At 44.8% G+C, this 25,501-nt stretch overlaps 1 protein-coding gene across 4 annotated transcripts in view; it reads left to right on the plus strand.

Moving 5' to 3' along the window:
• LOC144476509 (uncharacterized) overlaps window positions 1-25,501 on the plus strand; it is a 135,418-nt gene that overhangs the window by 86,716 nt on the left and 23,201 nt on the right. For 3 of the 4 annotated variants that reach the window (XM_078193559.1, XM_078193557.1, XM_078193561.1), the window contains 5 exons: window positions 1,990-2,140; window positions 5,028-5,111; window positions 6,535-6,609; window positions 8,760-8,795; window positions 10,766-10,822. In XM_078193559.1, coding sequence (XP_078049685.1) covers window positions 1,990-2,140; window positions 5,028-5,111; window positions 6,535-6,609; window positions 8,760-8,795; window positions 10,766-10,822 — 403 coding nt within the window. The remainder of the gene's footprint in view (window positions 1-1,989; window positions 2,141-5,027; window positions 5,112-6,534; window positions 6,610-8,759; window positions 8,796-10,765; window positions 10,823-25,501) is intronic. The other variant, XM_078193560.1, reaches the window with a different exon arrangement.

Raw genomic sequence — 25,501 nt, forward strand, 5'->3', positions numbered from 1 at the left:
CCAGTGCACACATCGATTAACTCCACTTTTTGAAAAATCTTAAATTTAAGTGTCAAAGCACTTGGTATAGTCATAACTTTTTATATTTATAACAACTTTCCTGAATAATAAAGATTAACACCATCAAACGGCAAAATTTTTTTTTTTTGGCTATTCTTTCTTGTTAATTTTATACATTAAATTATACGTTAAATGAAAGCTATATCTGTATTTATTCATGCTACATTATATATGTGAATCTACGTTATAACAGGAATTTTAAAAATCAATGTACATCATTTCATCGCGTTTCTCGACTTTTTGTTTTATGGAGTTAGTCGATGTGTGCACTGAACGGCTCAATTGTTTCGCCGCGTGATCCTCTAGATTATTAACACTAAACGTACCGGCATTTTTCTATACCTAAATTCTTACCATAGAATTCTTGTCGGTAAAAAATAAGCTACGAGAAAAACGGAAAGTGGGAAATTGAATAATCGGATGATATAAGAATTTACAGAAAGTCGAATGACCGACAGAGATAACAATAAATGTAAGAATTAGAAAAGTAAATTTTCAAAAGGGGTCATTTGAATCCTCTTGGTACGTTTAGTGTTAAATGGAAAGTGAACAGCCCCCCTCCTCTTATCGGGGACAATAAATCGTCTAACATCGGAAGGTAGCGAACGCTTATCGGGCATGCTCGCTTTTGTTCCGTTCCCGATGAATGGCTCGGCGGATTATCGAACGCGCGAAGTAACGGAGGGAAAGGTTGATTACGTTCCGGACAGATCGAATTAATCCGCATCGGCGGACTTCGTTCGCTTACGGTAGCAATCGAATTACGAAAATGAAGGACAGTAGGTCGCGCACACCGCGTCGAGGCATCGAACGCGGCGCGGCGCGCGCTCGAGGGCGACGTACGACGAGCGAACACGCGAGAAACACCGTGATCTTTCGTGACACAACGCTGTCGAGCCGAACGGAAAAGGGAAGATAAGGTATAGCGGTGCCGCGATAGCTTAATTACTCGTGTAATCTACGGCAATTGTCGCCAGGTAGACGTAACGGAAAGCGAGCCTATCGATCCCGTTCGTGCCGGCTGCGCGAACCGCGTTCCAGTCGTCGTCACATTGGAACTACCGAAGTTACGTTGGTCACTGGACAGCCACGATATTGTTTTTCCCTCTTGCACAACGATCCTCGAGTTCCCCGCTTTTCTTCCGCGAGAGCAATCGATCCGATCGCTCGATTCGGTACACCGGACGGTCGGTCGATCACCGGGTACAATTCCTGATATGTGAAACGTCTCCATAGTTGAACACCTCATGCTTTCAACCCTTTGACCACGGCAGACTTTGGCACGGTCGTAGTTTTTCGTTAGACATGCATTTCCGAGGAAGCATATCGATATATTCAAAATATTGAATTCTATTACATTAAACTAATATTACTTCAAGTGAGCAATCATTTTAAGCCTCTTTTTACAATATATAACGTAAATATTACACAATATATAATTAATCAGATTTAATAATAAACGGGGGCGAGATTTGATCTTGACGCCTATTGGCGCCTACAGTGCCGGGAAGCCAACGCGTTTCGGACGCCAATAGGCGCCAACAGTAGTCAAAGGGTTAAAAAAATTCCCATGAGAATCAAAGGAATATTCAGGAAAGTTATTATAAATATAAAAAGTTATGACTATACCAAGTGCTTTGACACTTAAATTTAAGATTTCTCAAAAAGTGGAGTTAATCGATGTGTGCACTGGGCGGCTCAAATAATAATACAATCGAGTAAAGCGCGAGCCATTCGCGAAAGCCACTATAGCGGCGCGTGGTATATGAAAGGTTAAATGCGCCGCGCACGAGCGGCCGTTTCGTGGAAGAGAACAGATGCGGCTCTTCTTCCACGTTGCTCCCGTTCCGGAGCAAACAAACCGGACACTCCACGGTCGGTTCCTACGGCCCGTCTGACGCGCGCCGCGCTCTTTCTTTATTTTTCCAGCGTGTTCCTCAGGAGGCCCGGCGCGGACGAGTCCTTCGTGAAACTGCGAGGTGGACCCGGGAAATTGTCCGTGTCGCACGACAGCGTTTTCCCCGGGGAGGTTCCGCACACACGGCCGCTCTCGTCGCTGGCCAGTCTAGCCACCATCCAGGTCAGTACATACCCCTTTACTTTATTCACGAGCCGAACGCCGCCGAGATTCCTCCGGGAGAACGTCTGCTCGAATTTTTCGAAAACCTACGGCCGAGTTCGCCGCCGCCGCCGCGGCCGATCGTTACCGAATCGAATGGCGTGTTGCCATCGTTCCGATTCGACCGCTGCAACTGTTTCCTTCGAGCTCTTAGCTGTGAATAATAGACGCGTCGCGGAGTTGCGGCAATCCGACTCTAACGTGACGGAAACTGCGGATTTTTATGGAAGAGAAAAATTGTCTGTATCGATCGTAAAGCGAAGAAGTCGTGCAAACGATACGTTTCTTATCTCAATGATCGCAGTGAGTTGAGGTACATTTTTTACCTAGATTTATACAGGGTTTCCAAAAGTTACTCCCTATCGTGAAATGGGAGGTTATAATTCAACAGACAATAAATATAAAGTTTCTTCGAAGAAATTATAGCGATCGAAAAACTGTCCGATAATTGTAAACGAAATGGTACGATGAAGAGTTAAGGGAGATAGAAATTTCTATGCGGTTTCTCTTTCCTAAAAACCGTGAAAACAATATTTATTCTGCATACAGATCCGCCGTTTAACAGGCACATTTCTAAGATCGTTAAAACGCAACGATCAATTCCTGAGATTTTTAACGCTTGTCGAACATCGGGCGTATCGACCTACGATTTAAAGAGAAATCGTTAGCGATGCAGAATCGGATAAGGATTAAAAATCAGGCTACACAGCTGAGAGGTCGATGAGTTATTCTGCCCCGTTCGCATTGCTAGGAAGAGTCGACTTCCTGTTCAATTGCTTTCTATATCGTCGTTTGAAATGTTCGTTTTTCGAGCGACGTAGTTGATACAGTTGATACAGTTGATACAGTTGATGCAGTTGATACAGTTTATGCAGTTTGTGCGGTTGATTCGGTCCATGGTGCAACGATGCGAATGGGTGAGACGATAGCTCCGAGTTTCTGCTGTAAAATGCAGAGCGCTGTGAGTTGCGGCGCGAATTGGCACGGCCGAAATTGTTCCCTTGTCGAAAACGGGCGACGATCGATGTAAATCGCGGTCCCCCGTTGGGAAAGGATAAACAGAGGCGCGGCGGAGGCGTTATTCTCGTTATCCAATGAGCGTAATGCCCGCCGCGGCATTCTGAGCACGCGTGAATCGAGTTAAGGCGGTTACACGTGTCGAGGATCGACTCGTGACCCGTCTTCCAATTTCTTCGGTGAACAACGAGGAGACCAAACGCCTCGAGATCCGTTCGAGGCGTCGACGATATCTGCCTATCCGCGATCCCCGTAATTACTCTCCTACATTCCCCCAAAACAGGCTATAATCGTCCCACGAATAGGGTACAACAAGAATTTGAAATGAATTGAATTTAATGCAATTTAATTGAATTTAATTTGATGTAATTTGATTAAATTTAACTTGATGTAATTTAATTAAATCTAATTTGATGTAATTTAATTAAATTTAATTTGATGTAATTTGATTAAATTTAATTTGATGTAATTTAATTGAATTTAAGAATGTAATTTAATTTAATGTAATTTAATTGATTTTAATAATGTAATTTTTTAATATATGGAGCTAGCCCTTGGTACAATAGTAATCTCAATGCTATGATTAACATTACAATGACGCAGTATAAATAACTCTTCGCCGTACTTTAACGAATCAGACTCGTGGTGAAGATTTCCAGTAATGAGCTGTTAGGTACGAATATGACGCAGGCATATATCTATTTGCGATAATATTCATTATAGTCTGTGATATAATATTATATTACAGCCCTTGGGTACGAATATAACGGAGACATATACATATTTACGATAATATTTATTACAGTCTATAATATAATATATTATATTATAATTTGCTATGTTGTTTTAATTCTTCAGAAAATAATTTTATGAATATAACGTAACTTTTCAATCTCAGTCTGATTAAATACATTACGTTAATTCGATGGAATTATAATATAATATTATATTATATTATAATCTGCTATATTGTTTTAATTGTTCAGAAAATAATTTTATGAATATAACGTAACTTTTCAATCTCAGTCTGATTAAATACATTACGTTAATTCGATGGAAATGTTTTCCGAGACGTTCAACGTGTCGGTCGAAGCGTTAAATGGGGTAGTTCGCTGGACAATCTCTCTCGGGCTCGCGTTTCTATAATCCCGGCAAATTGCGAAGGGAGAAAGACGAATATTTCGCGGAGTGGAAGGCCGCGCGGGGCTTGCCGTACAAGAGCCCGTCAAGTTCAAGTTGAAACGCGACCCGCTCGAAACCGCAGAAAATAAAACTGACACAGAAACGCGTAACTAACCGAGAAATTACGCGGCCATTACGCGCGCGAGATCCTTCGTCGAGATCGGATCTAAGAATAGACGCGCGGATCCGTTTAACGCGAAATGTCGATTGAAAACCGGCACGGCGAAAGTAACAATCGAATTGTTATTCGGCGGGGGGGCGACGCCGCGGATCGCGTAATTTTCGCCTATTTGCACGTCCGCAGGGCCGCGAATCTCCATATCGCGGGCAGATTCGTATCGCGTTCGAAAGCGAACCGGTCGCGTTTCGCCTGGAGATTCACGGCGAACCCGGCGGAAACGGCCGCGGAATCGGCGAACAGAAATGGAGAGGAGAGAAAGAGAGAGAGGGACGGAGACAGACATCCTTTCTACTAACCGAGGGAAAAAAAAGCGCCGCGGCGTTCCGTTCTGATACTCGAGGAAAGTTTCTCGAATTGTTTTCACGTTCGTGGAAAAAGCATGCGACGCGGACCTGCGCGCGCGCGTGCGCGCCTGTGTGTCGTGAACCGTACCATTTTCTTCTTTTTTTTTTCTTTCTTGTTTTGCAGCGACGACAAACGAGAAACAGCAACGAGATCGAGCATAAGGACTACAGTCAGCACGTTGCGCAGAGGCACAGGATATCCTTGCGGGTAATGTCGCCTTGGCCGATGCTCTCTGCTCGCGATAGCAAACGCGGATTACTCGGAAAATTCATTCGTAGGTCCGACGATTTCACGGTGAAACCGTCGAATTCTGAGAGGATTCAGTTTTCTTGCAAAATCGTTTTTAGAGTGATTTCTAATTACGCGTTAGGGTACTGTAATATATAATACACGTTGAAACGTGAAATTTATCGCTTTAAGCCTTTCGAGACTATGAAATATACATAATTTCCTCTGTTCGTTATTAACGTCCTGTTAATTAAGGTACAATTTTCTCTCGTCGCTGAGGTAATATTATTGAGATATAATTTTCTCCGTCACCACTGAGATAATAGAACTAGGTGTCCCATTTTCAAAAATATACTTCACAAATACTTGTTAGTATCGAATGCACACTAATACGAGTCATGTAATTTTAATCTATTTATATTAATGAATATTTTGTAAAAACCGTCAGGATCAGTTTTCTGCTGGAGTAGTAATGTTTTTTTTTGGAAAAAATCGGTCTCGGAAGGGTTGGTTTATCATCGGTGGTTTCGGGGTGAATTACGACAAAGAAACTACGGTGCTCTAAGGGTTAGGTAATAAAGTTCATTGAAATTGCTGCGAGGGTTCCTATTTATCAGAAGCTCTTCCGTGTACCAAATTATAGCCTGTTTCTCGAAAGAAGAGACCCCGCGCTGTCCGTCTGGCTGGAACAGCTGCCACCCCGCCACGATTCACGCGATTGGCATTAGGCACGGAGCGCGACTGAACGCTTATTACCGATGCTATTCAATCTCGGATCTCTTCTTTCGAACGAAGATCACACAGTGATCTAATAAATCATTTTACAGTGATCTAACAAATAATTTTACAGTGATCTAACAAATAATTTTACAGTGATCTAATAAATAATTTTACAGTGATCTACAAATAATTTTGGAAGAGTTAGTAGCTGCCCGTAGGCCGACGCCTGGAAAACTCGGTTGTCCGGGACGAGAAAGCGACGCGTGCAAAAAGAATACAACGCGGACGAGGTCCCGTCGCGAATTACAACGGGGAAAACTCGACTCGTCGAGCGTCGAGGGGAAATTTTCGAAGGGCCATTTTTCCTTTGCGTCGCGAATTAGGGTCCTCGGCGGGACCTGGAACGACCCGAGGAGGCTCGGCGGAGAACGTCGCGTACGAAATGAAAACGCTCGGCGGCGACCACGTATTTCCTCGCCGCGTTCGTTTTCCTTTCTTTTTTCTCTCCCCCGGGCCCCTCTCGATCCGACTACCGTTTTAATAGCGGCGGGGATCGCGCGCTGAAATCTGGGACACACCGGGTTTTACAGAAACGATAATTACGGGCAGCGGCGGGCTCTCCCCGCATTGTGGATAATTGCCGAGCGTGTACTTAGACGCCGGTTCGTTCGTTCGTTTGCAGGTGCTCGAGCAAATAAAGACGGTCATAGAGAACCGGAACCAGCAGGCCACGGCGATCTCGGCGGACACCACGCACGTTAGTATCGATACATCGCTGATTAGATAAACCGTCGACATCGATCGGCAATTAATGAAAGACACCGACGTCGGGGACTTGAACTTTGCCCGGTTCGTTGACCTTCTATACCAACGAGAGACAGACCGATTTTTACGCGGCGGCTTTTAACTCGATACGAAAACCAGAGGAAGTCGAGCTCGCGAAAATGGTATTAATCCGGGAGAGAGAGAGAAGGAGAGAGAGAGAGAGAGAGAGAGAGAGAGGGGCAGTTCTACTCGAGGAACTGCGATCTCGACGTTTAAGATCGGATGAGATTTCTTTAGCTAAAAGCTGGTCTGGCGGGGCCAAGCAAATGCCCTTCAATCGAATTAACCTGCTTGCCCTCGGCTCAGACAATCGTCGGTCGACTTTAAACTTCTCATTTCAACGTCTCGCTTTACGATTGTTTTAACAATTAATTAATTATCATTCTGCTCGCTGCAAATAACATTTAGCGCGCTCGAATGTTCTGAACTAAAAATTTAAATCCGATCGATAGACTGCGAATGCAAGATTATATTTCTTCGTCAGAATATAATCTTTATAAGTTTAATCTATTAAGTATAATCTTTAACGAAGATCTACATTTATTGTCAGTCCGTGGTATACAAATGAAAAGTTATTTTCGTCGATTGCAACAGACGTGAATCAGATGGAAACTTTCTTTCTTTGCCGCTGGAACTACCGAACTCTGAACGCGACTAACATACTAGTTTTATAATATCAAGATTAGATTTAATTAAATCTCCTACGATCTTTATTATGATATGATAAATTCAAAAATTCCTGACAAAAACATTTTTACAGTATAAAGTATTCTGACTAGTTTGTTCCATCAATGTTAACAGCTCCGATCAGTTGAAGTTGAAACACATTCTCTTCAATCTCACCCACCCTATTTTACCTATTTTACGGTAAACTAACTTTCACTCTGAAACGAGATCGAACAGTGACTAACAAAGAATTTTAATCTAACGGAGATCGTATTAACGCGCCGCGCATAAATTCTCTTCGAAATCCTCGCAACGAGGCCGGGACTGCTGTAGGGCAAGTGGTTAACTAGATTCTTGGCAGAGTGTTACGCAACGTTACGCGATCCCGTTTGATTCGCGAGATTTCGACGCGAAACACGAGACTAGAAATAAGAGGGATAATGGAATGGCGGAAGGCGCACAAAAGAATGTAAATTAGCTTTCAGTGGGCAGGACGAATGGTTAAAACAAACGTTACGCCGTCGTGGTTTCCACGTACCCCGCGATGCACTTTTATGGCGCGGTCGTTTCTCTGTCCGCTTCTCCGTGGAAATTCGTGACATTCCGAGCGTTACGAGCAAAAACCCGGTGACTAAAAACCTGGATAATATTCGCGGACAACGGCAGACGAGCCGCGCGCGCGCGTGCTTTTCGTGCCTTGCGTTGCGTTTCGCAGTGACGCGGAGATTCGCAAGACTTCCTAGACATATTAAACGATTGCATCATCGACGCAGCGCCAGGTTTTCGCTGCGTCTCCACCCGAAACGAATATCCGAGCCGCGCAAATATTCGATCTATTCTAAAAATAACGCTTAGATCAATCTCGTATCGACGGGTAGATCGTGATCATCGAACGATACACCGCTATCTTTATTTTTAGCCAGCTGAGACAGCAAATGATACAACGAAGCGTCGGTTCGTTATCGTTTCGAATTCCACTTTTCCGAAAAGCTGCATACTTTCGCGGCAAGTTGAAAGAGCACGATACACTTCACCTTGTTCAGCGTCGCGGAATGCTTTTGCCATAAGATCATAGATCGCGTGACAACTTTTCCCCGGACTCGCGGTTAAACTTCTTCCAAACGACCGCCAAAGCCATGAAACCTTGTGCACCTTGTGTGAATCGATGAATCTTCCGTCTGTTACCCTCGATTCGATACGTGTTTTGAAAATGCTCCTATCCGAGAATTTGCAAAAACATTTACGCGAGCGTTTAGACCGCTCCCGGTCATCGTTTCCCAAACAAATCGTGACAGAAGGTCAACAGTCGGGGAAAGGAGTGGGGGTTCGGCAGCGAACGATTGCATTTCGCTCGCCGTCCACCTCGACGACGTCACTTAATTGTATCCGATGACACGTTCTGCTTTTGCGTTTCAGGCTGCCGGTGAACGCTATCAGCAGGAAACCGCCGAGGTAAGATAGCAGACTGCGAACGCTTTTTATTCCCGGAACCAGCGTCGAGGCAGCGCGCGCGCTCCGCGGCGATTAGTCGTGTCCGCGGCGCGCACTTGTCGAGTCGAACCGGTGTGTCGGCCGGACTCGATACACTCCGATTTCCTGCTGTCAATTTTCGTAACCTTGCGATCGACGCGCCAACCGATATCGCGCGCTGACACGATGTTCTCGGATTCCATCGATGTTCTTCGCCGTCTCGTGACGATCCGTTGTCTCGCGGAACAACCAAAACGTCCGTGATCTCGTAATCGCCGCGATCCGAGAGACACCCTCCCCTCCCCTCCCCCGGTATCGATTTCACCGATCGAAAAACCAGTCGCACGGGGACACGCGAGACGCGCGCCCGATGCTATTGGGAAACTCGTCGACGCGGTGAAACCCGTCGCTCTCGCGGTGACCAAAATGCCGGACGAGGATGAGAATCCGAGATCGCTGAAAAAAATATTTCAAAGAGTCCTGGAGACGGTGACCGGATCGTTGAGATCCTTTAGACGGAGACCAGAGGTAAAGTGGGAAACGCGTGTGCCACAGGCCGACTTTCACCGTCGAGAAGTCGAAAAGATATGTTCGCGGGCGACTTGTTTATTAACTACTTTCATACGTTGCGTCACGCGCGGCGTTTGCAAACCGCGTCCGTTCCGTCGGATCGTTGCACGCGACACGTTCGATTTTTAACGGGCCCGGTTTCTCCCAGAAATAACGCGCGGCTTTAATTCTTACGACTCCTCGCTGTCGTTTTTTCTACACGTTCACCGGCAATTACCCTGAAACTCGGATAGCTCCGCCGGCTTGCAGATACAAAACGCATTACCTGTCGGCGAGTTGTCCAACGCTTTCCTCGCGGACTATGATTCACGGATCCATGATCAATAAAACGAGAATTGCTTCAACGAAACTGGACGTTTATTTCGATCTGAAATACATAGTTCGCTCGTTAATTTCACTAGAAAATCCACGCGTTCCAGATCGAAATGATCTGATATACAGTAGGAAATCTCTGGTTATTGAAAATGCCGAATGTCCAATTTCGAATTTTTATTTATCGAGTAACAATTTGCTCGTGGCAGTTGACTTTTGGGTTAGCCAAGTTTGGAGAACAATTTCGGTGTACGCGACACTTTCGCTTCAGCGCCCAACAGTTTATCGTAGTGTTGCTCACGCGTAATGTAAACAATGTCTGGATACACAGAAGCGCAAACAACGGTGTCACTCGGTAACATTGTACGGTCGTTACATACAAGTGCACTCTTGCGATTCTGACGTCGAAGCTATTTATTATTTTATTATATTGTATATATATATTATTCGAGTCTTAAACATTTCGTTTTTAATTGTAACTAAATTGTGGATTTATGCATATTATACAAGTTTTGTGTAATTAATGATATATTATAGTTACTGAAATTCATATACATTGGTCGAACAATAGTATATAATATACAAGATTAACCCCTTAGCGTACTTTGACGAGTCCAACTCGTGACGGATATTACTAGTAACAATTAATTAAATATGGATGTTAATCTGTTCTTTAAAATTAGAATAAAATTCTAAAATCCCTTGTTATTAATCTTTAAGCATTCTAGTAAATTCAGGCACGGAATAAACATTAACGTTCTATCCGTTCGAAGAAGTTATAGCAATCGAAAAATTCCTAATCGCAGTAAATGTGAAGAAAATGGTACGTCAAGGGGTTAAGCAGGAAAAACAAAATTTATTAATTCTTTTTCAAAGTTCAGATATATGTAGCACAATAATATATATTTTAATTCTACGTAAAAATACAAAAACTGGATAAATAGCTTCGATGGCTAAGAGTGGACATGCTGTAAAGGGTTAAAGCGTAGACACGCGTCCGGTAGTTAGAGCGTTTAACGAAAAGCCAGTTGAAGGACGAAATAATAAAATACTCGTTTCGGAATTTGCAGAATCGATTCGTCAGTTACGATGTCCTGGAGAGAAGCACCGAGGAGAACCAAGCGAAGGTGAGTACCCACAAACCCCATGGTCCTCCGTCGGTCCAGCCATTCGTGCTAATACAATATGGACAGGGCGGACAAACGGTCCCCCGAAACGCGGTCGCTAATGGTCGTCCCGTAAATCAGTATCAGCCGGCGAATTTCTGCGGGCAACAGGTGGCGAATGGCGACCGACGGAGGCTCGTTAATTCTCGTCGGTTATCACCGGCACGCGCGCGCGCGAGCCCGCGCGAGCGCGCTGTTTCATTTTCGTTGGCAACGACTCGGAAAAACGATCCAACCGATCTTTACACCGGCAGGGAACAATGCTTCCTTTCCGTCGATACTTCTGGCAAACGAGCTATGAACGACCGGCAAATTGGTGCAGAAGTTTTACCGCGTCGACTTTTCAGGAAAATTCTCCGCAGCGAGGATTAAGCTTCTATTCCTTAATTTTGTTTAAATTGTTTGGGTTTATTTGATTTTAAATTGAGAGTTTTATTTAAATTTGATTTTTGATTGAATTTTATAGTTGAATTTTGTTATTGAAATTAAATTGTTTAGAAGTTGGGGGTAATTACAATTTCGTTTTGATGAGTGAATTCATTGAAATTTAGTTTATTGAGTAAATTTTGTCCTTGAGGAGAATTTCAAATTGACTCTTTGCACTCGAAGCCGTTTCAAGCTCAGATACAAAATTGCTATTTCGACCAGCTGTAATATAGTAATTGGTATAATTTACGCTGGTGAGGTTGAGTTTTGTGTCTCGTCAAACTGTTACGCTTTTAACAGAGGGGTCTTTAATAATGTTAACATTATTTTGTTAATTATGTAACAATTTTCATCGGCGCTTCGTAGGCGCCACTCGAGTGCGAAGGGTTAACTTTTTATGCGTAGACGTGCCGCAATTAGACTGCGGATCTTTATGCAATAGAACAATTTTCCGATTCGACTGTAAAAAAACCAAAATTAAGTAAATAAACTTGCATGGCTTATACTAACGATTTTGATAAAGAAAAGAAGATGGCATTTCAAAATTTGCTAATTAAATTAAAAAGAATTTAAATGAATTTATAGAAATTTACTAAAAAAAAAAAAAAACGAAACTTTATTTTGTTTCATCTAGCTGTCCTGTATCATAATTGCATAAAATTCACAGTCTGGTCGCAGTAATAAATGAGTTCACTAAACTATTTCGATGTCTCACGATAAAGAGATGCGACGCATTTATGGTAGAAACATACGAACGTCGCGTCGAGTGAAATCACATTCGTAGGAACGAAATCCATCCACGCGTGACGATATAATAAAAGCGTGACGCGATTCTGATCCAACGGATTTGGAATAATGGTAACACGCGGGCTCGAGCTCTTTGAAACGTCGCCCGATTTCACCTGATCTCACGCGACGCGGTATTAGTACGCGTCCACCTTTAACGGAACGTTAAAGAAGTTCGAAGAACGAGGAAAGACGCAGAGAAAACAAAGTAATCGACGCGTTGAGCTCGCAGTGTTTGATCGATATTTGAGCCGTCCAGTGCACACATCGATTAACTCCACTTTTTGAAAAATCTTAAATTTAAGTGTCAAAGCACTTGGTATAGTCATAACTTTTTATATTTATAATAACTTTCCTGAATAATAAAGATTAACACCATTAAACGGCAAAATCTTTTTGGCCACTCCACCAGTCATATAAAAACTGTAACATTACCGACGATTATTTTTTGGCTATTCTTTCTTGTTAATTTTATACATCGTTAAATGAAAGCTATATCTGTATTTATGCATTCTACATTATATATGTGAATCTATGTTATAACAGGAATTTTAAAAATCAATGTACATCATTTCATCGCGTTTCTCGACTTTTTGTTTTATGGAGTTAGTCGATGTGTGCACTGAACGGCTCATTTGTCGGATCGACTCTCGAGTCTTTCGGAGGGTGTACTCCGAGAACAGTCGAATTCAGGAAGGCGCCTGAAACTAACGGATCGATCTGTTGAATATTGAGGAAGGCAAAGGCCTTGAATATTGGATCGTCTTGAAACTGCCTTGTCTTGGAGCCGAGGTGTCATTAGTCCGCGAGACCGGCTTGATTTGAGTGAAGAGGTGTCTGGGGCTTGGTCCGGGAGCGTGCAAAATCGTTCCCGGGGACACACAGAGGCTCGAGGCCGCGGAATGTTTCACGTCCCTTTTACGGGTGTTGTTCTCGTTGTCGTTGCCGCGGTTGTTCCGCGGCCGATCTGCTCCGTTTCTCGGGCGGGCGAGGCAAGCGAAGCGCGAGTAGAGCAGAGCCAGAGGAGAGCGATGCTTCGCCGCTATTATTTCCGGCTTTGCGTTCTCCATCGCGAATCTCTCGCCGCTCGCTACTACTTTTATTGTGCCCGCGCGCGCGCGTACGCTCGCTCGGCGACACACGACACACAATCGTTAAAACAATGCTCTTCTCTGTGCCGAGCCGAGCCGAGCGCGCGCGCGCGAGCCGCCAGGAAAACGTTTTCCGACGAACGCCGCCGCGCGAAAAAACTGGGTTACGCTTTATCTGATAGAAACGTGCTCGCGAAACGCCGAGCAGACCGCGCGCGTCTGAAGTGTCCGGCGGACAGCTCCCCCCACCCTCGCGTACACGAAATTCTCTCTCGCGTCGGACAAATATTAATTTCTGACGCATCCGCTTGCTTTTCCGCTGATGCGGAACGCCGTACCGGGAAACGGGATTCTAGAAAATAATTTGTCACTGGGTCTCTAACCGCTGCAGCTGTAGAATCGTTTTACCGCGTCGGAGTGCCCCGCGCGAACAGCGGTTAACCCCTGCCTGTGTGTAATAAGCCAATCAAACTCGCGGTGTTTATCTCGGCGGATTTCACGCGTTTATGACAGCCATGAGTGGACGGCGTTTAAAATGGCAGACAATTTCGAGGTGTTTGAGAAATATCGTTGCAGTGATTTTAACTTGTCGAATCGGCGAGGGAAAGTTGAAAATTCCAATTTCTTTTCCTTGTTTCAGAACTTTTTATTGAAAATTATGTCAAATGCATTTCTGTTTACAGTATTAGTTTAGGTACTGTAGTAGGAAGAGCTGGATTCAATTTCGAAAGAAATATCTCGGTTTTGGAGTTAGAATAGATTTATTGAAAGAATTTCTCAAGAAATTTTTAACTTAGACTGTGAAACTATCAGAAAACTGCCGTCAAATACCATCGGATTACCCATTGAATTATTAACCCTTTGCGGTCGTACGTCTACTCTCAGCCACCAAAGCAATTTATTTTTTATCATCTTTTTTATTTTTACATAAAATTAAAACATATTATTGCGTTACATATGTCTAAACATTGAAACGGAGTTAATAAATTCTGTTTTTTCTTCTTTTATTATTGTCCACTGAAAGAAAATTAATTACGACCAGCATGACTTGTGTATAAATTTAATACGACCGCAAATGGTTAAGGAAATCTATTTTACTAAAAACAAGCGGATAACAACGTTGGCTAATCTTTCAGGTGCCAAATTCGCCAAACCGGGCGAACCAATTTAAAATAGCCCGGAATCTAAGGAAATTACTCGATATCCGTGATCGTTTGATTTTAGGAAACCGTTACTTTAAAATCGTCGCGTTTAGAGGAGTTGTTGCAGGAAACTTGCCCTTGCGCGTTTCGATCGCGATGCGGTGGCGGGATAAACAACCGTTCGGCTCGTAGACTCGTGAAAAAAAGATTCGAGAGTGAGCGCTCGTGCACGGTGAATAGGACACCGTAGGAACGACGCGATATGGAGTTTACCGTTACTTGGCCCGAAGTCTCGTTACAGCCGGGGATCAAGCCGTCGAATGGTGTTCGAGGTTCGCGGTAGCCTCGCTTTCGGTTCATCGGGAAGGAGAAAGAAAGAGAAACAGAGAGAGAGAGAGAGAGAGAGAGAAGGACCGACAGAGACGGGAAGATAGATCAGGGACGATCCGCCGGTAACATTGTTTTCTTCCCGTTGTGTTTCGACTGTTTTTACCGTGGAAACGAGACGCGGCCGTCTCTCACGGATCGTTGCCCGGATATTGTTTCATCGGCGGCAATAATCGCGCGGATTCCATCCGCGATATCGAGCCACGGTCCGGTTTACGTGCACGCGAGTCCTCGTGGCTCTTTTGCGGACGACCCGACACCATAAGCCGTTCTTCCCAAAGAGAACACGGAAACCGATTGAAAATTCTCCGCGGTGTGGCGGAACTCTCTTTTTTCGCTCGCGATGCACACCGACGAGCAAAACGATTCCTGATGTCCAAGCGGCTGGAACTCCGCCGAAACAAATTCAACGGTGATCCAGCCAACCGTATTTTCCCAACTAATTTTTGGAACTGAAAATGACATAGATTTCATGATTAAATTCATGCTTGAATGGGAGACGCTTTAAGATGAATTCAACTCCATCGAATTGAATCATAATTGGTCGAATAGGTACCGAGTTCGATAATCTATTATCTAACACGTTTAAGTAGTTCTCTCGCAGCGAGTACGGTAAAGAAAACTGCCTCGGACGGACGAGGGAGCCGCGGATCAGTAGAAACGGCCAGTCAAGGACAGACATGGTCAAACAGTTTAATTCTGCGGTTCTGTTACTGTGCAGTTTCTGTGTAATTAATGCCGGGACACCTTGCGCAGCTTAAGTATCAAGGCTCCATATCTAATAATAATTCCTGTGGAAAGCGTTCACTCGTTATTCCTGTCAGCCTTGAAACAGGGACTTGTTTATAGCCACTTGTTACAAGTTTGATCAATGCTACATCCTTGGTACCATTAAAGAACCGATGCGCCGACACGGCACAAAGCCTCGTTCTTCGTCACCGTGTAATTTAAGAATTCCGAAGAGAAAATTAAAAAGTTGGCGAATCGTCGCGTGGAAACCGAGTCGCAGCGCGTTACCATGCGAGCCCGTTGCAACTCGATCGCGACGCCACCCGCGGAGAAAGGTATTAGTACTGGTAAGTCCAGCGCCGTGTGGAATAGTGGTGAGACGTTCAAACTACTCTCTGAAATCGACTGTCGGTAATTTGGCTACAGTTTGAGCATTTTGCCACCACGTGTAACGGCGTTGTACAGACCCACGAACGAAACACGTCAAATTCGAAATGTATGACAGCGGTCCAATTTTTCTTTTATAAACTAAGTATTACTGAACAAAAATATCGTTCTTAGCATTCTGTTGTTTTCATGAGCATCTTGAACTTTGATCAGTCGAATAAGAACATAAGCGTCAATAACGATAAAGTTATCTTATCGAAATTATTTCGTTAATCCAGTCAGAGTGTAACAATTATTGTTGATTAATATTCGAAGTCGACGTAGGAGAGCGAATACTAATTTCACAGATTAATCATCAATGGTAACTGCTCTAGTCGGTAAGACAACTTCTGCGAGCACAGTTTACTAACAGAGAGATCACAGAGTACAGGTGCCTGTAACGCGACACCGAGCATAAACGTTTACGTATTGCTGTTAACAGTGTCGGTGACCTCACTGTTCAACCATTCGCAACGTATCGTCGAAGACCAAAAGCCCTGATCCGCTTAGATTTTCAATATTTACCAAGGAAAGTCGGATTATCAAGAAATCTCACGGCTGAAGAATATGCAACTGTCACGAAATCGTTTTGCCGAAGAAAGTACCGTTTCGTCGTCGAAGAAAACGATCGACGACACGCTGCTCGCGGACTCTCTATATTCACCGTAATAGAATGGAAAATGTAAAGCGACATTCGCGGGTCTGCGAAGAGGGATAACACGAGAATAGAATGGAAACCGAACGTCTCTGAAATCGCAAGGACTATCCGGGTGGCTCGTGCCAAAGGACTTTCTTCTTCCGTTACGTAAAAAGACTGACAAGACGGGAATCGCCGGTTCGTTCGAGCGAGAAAACGCTTGTGTAACTAGAAAACGCTCGCATTTACAATAAACTTTTTTTTTTACAAACTGCTCCCGAAGTGGCACGGCTGCTTGTAATCTTGATACAGCCGAGCCCGAGAGATTTCAACGCGCGTTTAGCGAGCACTTGTCTGACTGCCGACGTCTTTTTCCACTGCCAAAACTTGTTCCCTTTTGTCAGCGAGGGAACCGAGTGAAAATTGTCGAACAAATTTGGCTATTTATTTCTCAGTCGTGCATCTTTCTCTGGATTTCGTCTTGCAATGAAAATTAAGCTTTCAACGTATCTTCTTGTATTTTATTTATTCATTTTATTTACAGGCTAAAAATGTTTTTAAATTATACAGAGTTTACATATATAATCCGGAGAAAAGAGTAAACCATTACATATTTTATAACTCAATAACTAGTAAAGGAGACACCGGTAAAACTTTGTGGAACTCCGTTGTTTAATATACTTACCCATCTATAATACATTCCATAACTGTAATGCAATAAATTTGAGGTAAACTGATCTTTAACCCTGTACACTCGAGGGCTCTGTAGCGGAGCCATTTAAATTCTTTCTTCATCGTCCCTGTAGTTCTCGAATTTGAAGATAATTCTCAAATGTTTCCTATCCTCGAGAGGAAGTAGTTAAATCGCAAAGGGTTGATAGATTGGAAAACTGTGACAGGCTAAAAGTTGACGTAGAGTTGCGAGGCGCGCAGCGTTTGAAAAATGTGTTAATGCCAACGGTTTCCCGACGAGAGACCACCGGTTGACAAAACTACTTTCGAACGGCGGTGGCGCGTTACACGGCATTAATCGCGGGTTCAATCGAGCCGATCGATCTCGTATCGGTTCTGCTAATTGGCGGAAGATTTGCGAGCGGTCGGCGGTCGCCTATCGGGCTCCGCGGCTTCTGACATTTGCTCCGCCGCTATACATACATCGCGATGTACCGGTGGCGGCTCGGCGCGACGCGAGGCGGCGCGACGAAGCGTCTGTAAGCCAGTTTGGTATTTGCGTGGCATTTATTGCACTGCGTTGCTTTCGTCGCGGGATACCAGCAAGGCCAGGGAATCCTTAGAAATCATCGCCGGGGTAGTGTACCGTTACCGCGACCAACGAAACCGCCTCCTACGGTGTTTATTCGATAAATTGGTATGGTCGACGTACATCTACCTGGTCGTATATTTCAGAGGATCGAGGATCCGTCGAATTCACTATGTCCTCGAACGGAATCGTTTTGTCCGATAAAACCGACGAATGCCAATGAAAGTCAGACAGCAACGCGAGCACCTCCGGAATTCTATAGACTCTCCCATTCATCCCCGCACGATGCATCGATTCAGGATATAATGTCCCAAGCTCGACTAGAGTCTATGTAATTCCATTATGGAAATGTTCGTACGGAGAGAACTGTAAAATGGATGAGAACCAATTGGGAACAATGCGAGTGCTTTTGATATTTGTGCAGAATATTTATCAGAGAAATGAGTACGTTATTTTTATTACGTTTGTTATCCACCCTGGTAGAAAAATTTCAATAAATAAAAACTAATAATATAAAACTTCGAGACAACGAAAACTATTTAAAAAAAGGAAACGGGCTTCTAAATGACTCTTAAATGACTTTCTCAAATGAATGCAGAAAATTTTGCGTAAAGACTCGAAATTTAAGAGACTAGTTGGAGCAGTTACATCTGCTGAAAGAGAGGTTTACCGGGACAGGTGGGCATTTCGTCAGGCATCGGGTTGAATACGAGATTGCTTGACGATATTCGCGTCGAAAATTCAATTCCCGAGATTTTTACGAAGGCTCGTCACGATCCGCGGTTGCGACAGAAGAATATTCCGAAATTCGCGTCGGTTTCACCTAAACCGGGCATCATCATCTCCGCTGTTACGGCACCCGAATCGTCGTCAAACGACTGGTCCGCGAAGGTCTTCCTGCGTCGAGGACAGAGGAAAACGGCACGAGGAGATAACCCCGTTTAGAATTTTCCAGCGTTGTCGCGTCTTGTATCGATGACGCGCGCGCGAGACCCTCGTCTCCCAGTTATATTCGTTGCGCCCTTGCGATTCGTAACGGAAATTTCGATGGCAGAAACATCGAACGGGAAATATCGAAAGATCGAACGGGAAATATCGAAAGATCGAACGGGGAACGGATTCGAGGGGGGTAGAATCGCGAGCGACGGATTCGCGTGTTGGGCAACGATCCAGACGATGCGCCGATCGAGTGTGAACATGGGTATCCAGAGGATCCGAGCTCCAGGAGCAGCCCCGGTTTTTAGAAAGCAACGCGTTCCGGCTAAAAAGGCCGGCGTTCTGCTACGTTTTCGCGGTGTCGAAACGTTTTGTCAGGGCGAAGTGAATGTCTAGGTAACAGGACAGCCGCGAGGAGAGAAAGAGGAAAGGAGAGAGAGAGAGAGGATCGGGTTGTGGAAACCGAGGTGGGAGATCGAGAGAAAGAAAGAAAAAGATGGAGAGAGAGAGAGAGAGAGAGAGAGGGAGAGAGAGAGCAAGAGAAAAAGAGGGAGGGTGGGGGGAGAGCGGCGGTGCTCGAACAGCTGGCAAGCACAGCGAGATTGGTAGCACCGTTACCGCGCCGGTCGCTTGTCCGATTCCTCGTAGATCAGTCTCCTCGATCGTACGTCGTCCCTGTTTCTCCGTTGTCAGGGGTCATTAGTCTTCGGCGGCGTATCGGGACAGCGTTCCCTGTTCCCCGACGTTCGACCGAACGCCGGAATGGCTCTTGGTCAATTCCTCCGATCCTTCGGATACACTTGCAATCTCGTTTGCCAATTCCCCGGGGCTATAAATATGTACTCTGGAACTGGAGCGACTCGATTTCCAAATTACCGTCGGAACGCGACGATTTTCGCCGACCTTAACTGGCCTCCATCAACCGACCCGATCCGTACGTTTAGAACAGGGCTTCTTAAACTTTTGCCATTCACGACCCCATTTATGATTGCGAGTTTCTTGACGACCCCATACAAATATAAAAGAAAAGTAAATTCATATTTTTTGATGATTTATTTATTAGGCAACAATATACATATACATATGAAAATATATAGTTTTAGATTCAACTATATTCAATTATATTTGACATTAAAATCTCTCGCGTCCGCAGAATTTTGCTACGCGACCCATAGTTTAAGAAGCCCTGGTTTAGAACATTGTGCGGGCGACGTTTTTTACGTCGATTGTTTCCGGATGCAAAGGTCCGAAGGCACGTTCACGCTCCTGCCGCGGTAGAAGCTGCAAGCGCGTCCCGTCGCGGCGCCGACTTAAAGTACGCGTCCCAATTATCGTGACCCTCGATAAAAAATCTGTTGAGAAAGAAAACTTTCATATTCATGTCAAATTATATACGTAAAAAATATAAACGTAGATCAGCAATTTATATATAACACTTTCCTTTTTTCTGTGTTTTAAATACGAGGACACGAAAATTTGGACTTTGTACATTATTCGATAGCGACCACTTTATCCGAGAACATTTATTTTTTACGATATCCCAGGAAAGAACTTCGACGAAATTTTCAGATAATATGAACGATTTTGCTTGCAAAGCGTTGCAAAAATAATTCTTTCAGTAAAAGAGTTCGTTTAGTTCTCGTACTACGGAGTTTATAATCAATAATTCTTTTCTCTCGTCGTCGATATTTAAACATTCAACTAAATGAAGGCGCACACTGAAATCGATCGAATGACACTGAAATACATCGTCTTTCTTATTCTTAGAAATGATTAAAATCGAAAAACTTCTGATCATTGCAACTATGAAGAAAATGGTACGGCAAGGGGTTAATTTATTCTTTTTCTTTTTTTGGTTCAAATACATTTAAAATAGATTTCTTCAAAATACGCTCGATAGTCACCGCGTTCGAAATGATCGTCAGCGATACGTGACCGACGTGGCACCCGACGCGTTGATCTTCCTCGAAGACGAGCGACTACTCTGGAGAAGTATCGCTCCTCCAACACACCCATATAAAACAACAATAGAGTACATTCCGTCGCTTGTCGTTTATCGCAGCCGGGCACCCGAACGCGCCCTAAACTTTTAACATTCCGAAGGGAACGAGCTGAAAGAGATTCGGGACGCGGCGTTTTCGACCGCCGCGACGGTCGCAACAACAAACGATGGCATAACGCGCGCGTTCCGCGTACCGAAGAGGATCGCGCGCGGAAAGTCAGTCGTCACGCGACGGCAGCCTCGTTTTCGACTCGAATCGCAGCGGGCAGACGCGGGATCGCCGGCTTCTTCCCGGATTCCCTCTCGCATCCGATCTCGCACGCGATCGCGTCCCAGGTGGCTCTCGATCGCGAGATCTAGCCGATCTAGCCGCGTCCCTGTCACCCGTCGTCGGCGCGGCGGCACGCGGGGGGTAACGCCGTGGCCTCTGCCACTTCTACCACTTCTACCGCGAGCCACCGAGCGGGAACATCGCTCGCGACTCGCGGACTCGCCAGTAGAACGACGCGTTTTCCGCCGCGCGACACGCGTGTACCATCGCGCGCGCACGTTATCGCATCCGCACCGTTCTCTCCTGGCTTCGCACGAAAAAGGCTTCCCTCGGCCACCGCCGCCGCCGCGGAGTTCAGCCGCGATCGATCACCGGGCTTGGATCGGAACGGATCGGATCAAGGTCGAGGCGGCTCTCTCAGTCGAAGCCAGCGTTTCGATCGGCGAGCACCGCGAATTTGTGCTCGGCACCACCGAGAGACCAGTGTCCCTTCGAAAAGTGAACAGTGCGGCGGAGTTTCGTTTCGCCCGGAGAAACAACCTTCTCCACGAGTGTCAGCATCGGCGAGTAGTTCCCCCGTTCGAAGGTCTACCCGTTGCGCGGGCTTGCAACAGTGTTCTCGCAGCCTCTGGGTCTACGAAAAGTATATTTAATCGAATTGATTTGACGATAGCAGGTCCGCGATGCGAATCGGAGTAATATTCCACGTGAAATATTCTCGAGGATCGAGTAGATTTCACGATTACCTGTAGATATCCACTTAAACAGCAGCGAAATTAAAGCTGCGCTATCTTTTTTTTCCGATAACGCGGCTACGATTAGTATATCGGATAAGAACTTTTAGAATAATCTCGCCGATTTGCGTTTCTTCGAGCTAGCAACCGTGGGATGTGTCGAGACCCGGAGATCCTTTCTCCTGCATATCTTTGATTGTGGGTTATTTTAATGATAGATTCGTCGATGTTAACACGTTGAGCCCGGCATCGATATTACTGTGCTTTCCGTTTGGCCGGCAACGAGCAAGCATTTGTCAATATTCACGCGAGAATGTGACCTCCGTTCAACTTTTGTTGTGGGCAAACGAAAAAGTTCACTGTCGGTCCCTAGGGACCGACACCGGGCTCAACTTGTTAACTAGGCAGACAGCTTGCGTCGAATAAAATCTGGGACAGCGAGCCCGGTCCGTGACGAATTGTCTCTGCGAACATTGTATGGATTCGCGATACGCCGGGGCCAGTATTCGGGAAACGCGGCACCGTCCGGACGTGCAGCGATCGCGTCGTTGCACGGATGGCCGCGTCCTGCGGCGCGCAGGCTGCGATCCGCAACCCGCGGCGAATCCCGCCGCGGCAAAGGGGTTCACCGCGTTCGACAATCAGACCGGATCGATCGGTCGCTTCTAAGAGATAGATAAACGACTCTCGATGTCGGCACGAGCCGACGATGGAAATTAGCATGCTTCCTCCATCCCTCGCACTTCCTCTTCCTTCGCTTCAGTAAACAAACGCGCTCGTCGGAACGGCCGCGGCCGGCCTCCCGTTCGCTCTTCCTTCTATTTCGAATCCGAGTCGTATTCAGCAACGGATCCACCATCGCGTCGCGCTCATTTTTTCAATATTATAACCGCCCACCGACTTGGTCGAAACGACCGGTTTCGCGATTTTTTTTTTTTTATTGTAACACTGGAACCACCGGTCTAAACGTCTGGTTTCTCACTGTATATTTTTTCTTTTACGGTTACTGAAATTACGTAAGCGGACGCCCACGCGAAACTTTTTTAAAAGATTCTTCGTTCACCCATATATTCTAACCTATTCATTGATTTTGTTTTACGATTAGGAACGGTGGCGACGTGTAAAAATTGTTAATAATCGGACTGCGGATTTTACGCGTTTATATTATAATTTATATTATTTGTAACTGGTCGGAAACGAATTGAGTCGGGAATAAATGTCTATGTGTTCCTCGGTAAACGCAATCGATGCAGAAAATTGTTAGTTTTTTACGAAGATCCACGGTCTATTGATAACAGTACCAATACGAGCTGTCGCCGTAATAATTACATTACTGTAATTTTCGTTTCGAATCTACGTTACGGTGACAGTATTTTTATAATGTAAATTGTAAAATATACATATACGTATACTTTGAGTATCTCTGAGACTCTTCCTTAGGAAACGATCGAGCTTCTTTCTCGTGACAAAAGTTATGATAAAAATAGCGACACGGTTAAATAAATTCTGTCGAATCACAGTTGTGAAGCAACGCGAAGCCGATCACTTTTAGTGCCATTGTTAAGTACCGTGGCGGTACTTTTTTCCCTTGCAAATCGGCAGTAACTTTTATAGACGTATCGATGGTTAGAGAATTTAACGTAGCAACATTAAATCAAGTAAAACGGCCGGAAAGATCCGCAGTTTAATCATTGAGTAATACGGCGCGCTATATTTTATTCTTTCGCAAGTATTTTTCACGGGTACTGCATTTAGGTTAACAGTACACAACTAATATACTTATCGAAGAAGATATAGAATCATGGCAAGATACTAAATCTCTGATTCGCCTGGAGTTATTCTAGAGGTCGATGCTAATACTCGTGCCCTGCATCCCAGTATACGCATCTACTGCCTTTTTAAAAGTAATTAGACCGCGTTTGCCGAGAGACGCTGCACGATATTTATTACGCGTGAAAAGATAGATTAATTAATAGCCATTGTCTACAAATTCTTTAATCTTATGATCTGTGTAATTGAACCATTTATATTGAAAATGGCCTGAGTCTATATTTATTTTAAAATCTAGACATTTAAACATTTTGCATTTCAATGAATTTAATAAGATTGGTAACTGATGTATAATAATATGTAATGATTTTTACTCTATTCTTTTTTTTTCTTCGGATTATGTGCATAACCTTTTGTATGATTTAAGAGGGTCCTCTAGCTCGTAAATAAAATAAACAAGTAAATAAATTTAAAAAATAGCTCTGCCGAAATGAAATTATATACAGCACACAATTTTTTGACAAAGTTGGGTTCATTTCAATTAAAAGGTTCAACTGTGAAATAAAAAATCTAAAGTTCGTCGAAACAAGTGGTCCAGCAACGCTGATGCAAATATCGACAATTTGTCGTTCACACAGCAGCAGGGTGTCGGACAGGGAACACGCGTGCAGTACATTTGAATACTAGGAGACGTGGTTGTAAAGGAAGATCCATGGAGCTCGTCGAACCGAAAGAAAGCAACACGCGATTTTGTCTCTGGTCAGGTTCCACCTTCCGCTTTCGGAAAAGTCGCTCTTGAGTAAAACGGCAAGGTCTTTGCACTCCTCGCCTGTTTCCCAGTCGACAGTTCGCGAAATTCTTGGTGTTCTCCTCCGGTAATCTGTAAAATCGGCGAATTCGGTAAAATCGGTAAAATTGGTGAAATCGGTAAATTCGGTAAAATTGGTAAATTCGGTAAAATCGGTAAATTCGCTAAATTCGGTAAAATCGGTAAATTCGCTAAATTCGGTAAAATCGGTAAATTCGGTGAAATCGGTAAATTCGGTAAAATTGGTAAATTCGGTAAAATCGGTAAAATCGGTAAATTTGCTAAATTCGGTAAAATCGGTGAATTCAGTAAAATCTGTAAAATCGGTAAAATCAGTAAATTCAGTAAAATCGGTAAAATCGGTGAATTCGGTAAAATCGGTAAATTCGGTAAAATCGGTAAATTCGATAAAATCGGTAAAACCAGTAAATTCGGTAAAATCGGTGACAAGCTTTGTCTCCCGTTTTTCTGTATCGTCCACAGGTTGTCGAAACGGATCGACCGAGTGGAAATCGGCCCGAAAAGTCGTTTCGAGCATCGGGTGCCGTTGACTCCGTCGTGTCCGCCGCCGTTTTATCGCGCCTACGTGCACCGTTCCTGCGCCATTTAAATATTTATAAGTCCCCCGGACGCTGTCTACGGATTCGCCGCGCGTCGCCGTGTCCCGCGTCGACGTCGCTCGGATTTTCCTCGCGCGAAAGCTCCGCGTTTAAAGAACCGTAAACGCGGGGGACCCCTCGCGCGGCACCGTTCCCGAGCATCATCCCGGGGTCGGCCCCCCCCCCCCCGTGCACGGTCGCAGAATTCGGTGAAAGTGCGTATAATCGTCTAACGACAGTCGCGGGCTCGACATCGATAAATTTAAACGGTGAAAGTGTTGATCGTCCAATTCACAAAGGATCCTCGGGGCAGGGGCAGGGGGAGGGGGAGGGGGGAGTCGCGAGGAGGAGGATCAAAGATCGAAATTTCTCTCCGGAAAGAATGGAACCGCCGATTTATTGCTGTTCTCCTCTCGGGATCGTAGGACCCCGTTCCCGGCTTCTTCGCCGGATCGTCGCTCGTTGATCCACTTCCGGATCCTTGGGATCGGTCGTGCCCCCGATTCGAGACACATTCGGACTTTTACCCGACGGTCTCGATGTCCTTCGCGACCGTTTCGCTAGGTTTCTCGTCGCGGACTCGTCCGACGGGAGGCGTCCGCTACACCCGGCTCAGAGGTCGAAACACGAGATCG

This window comes from Augochlora pura, chromosome 10, assembly GCF_028453695.1.
Source record: "Augochlora pura isolate Apur16 chromosome 10, APUR_v2.2.1, whole genome shotgun sequence".
NCBI classification, from domain to species: Eukaryota; Metazoa; Arthropoda; class Insecta; order Hymenoptera; family Halictidae; genus Augochlora; species Augochlora pura.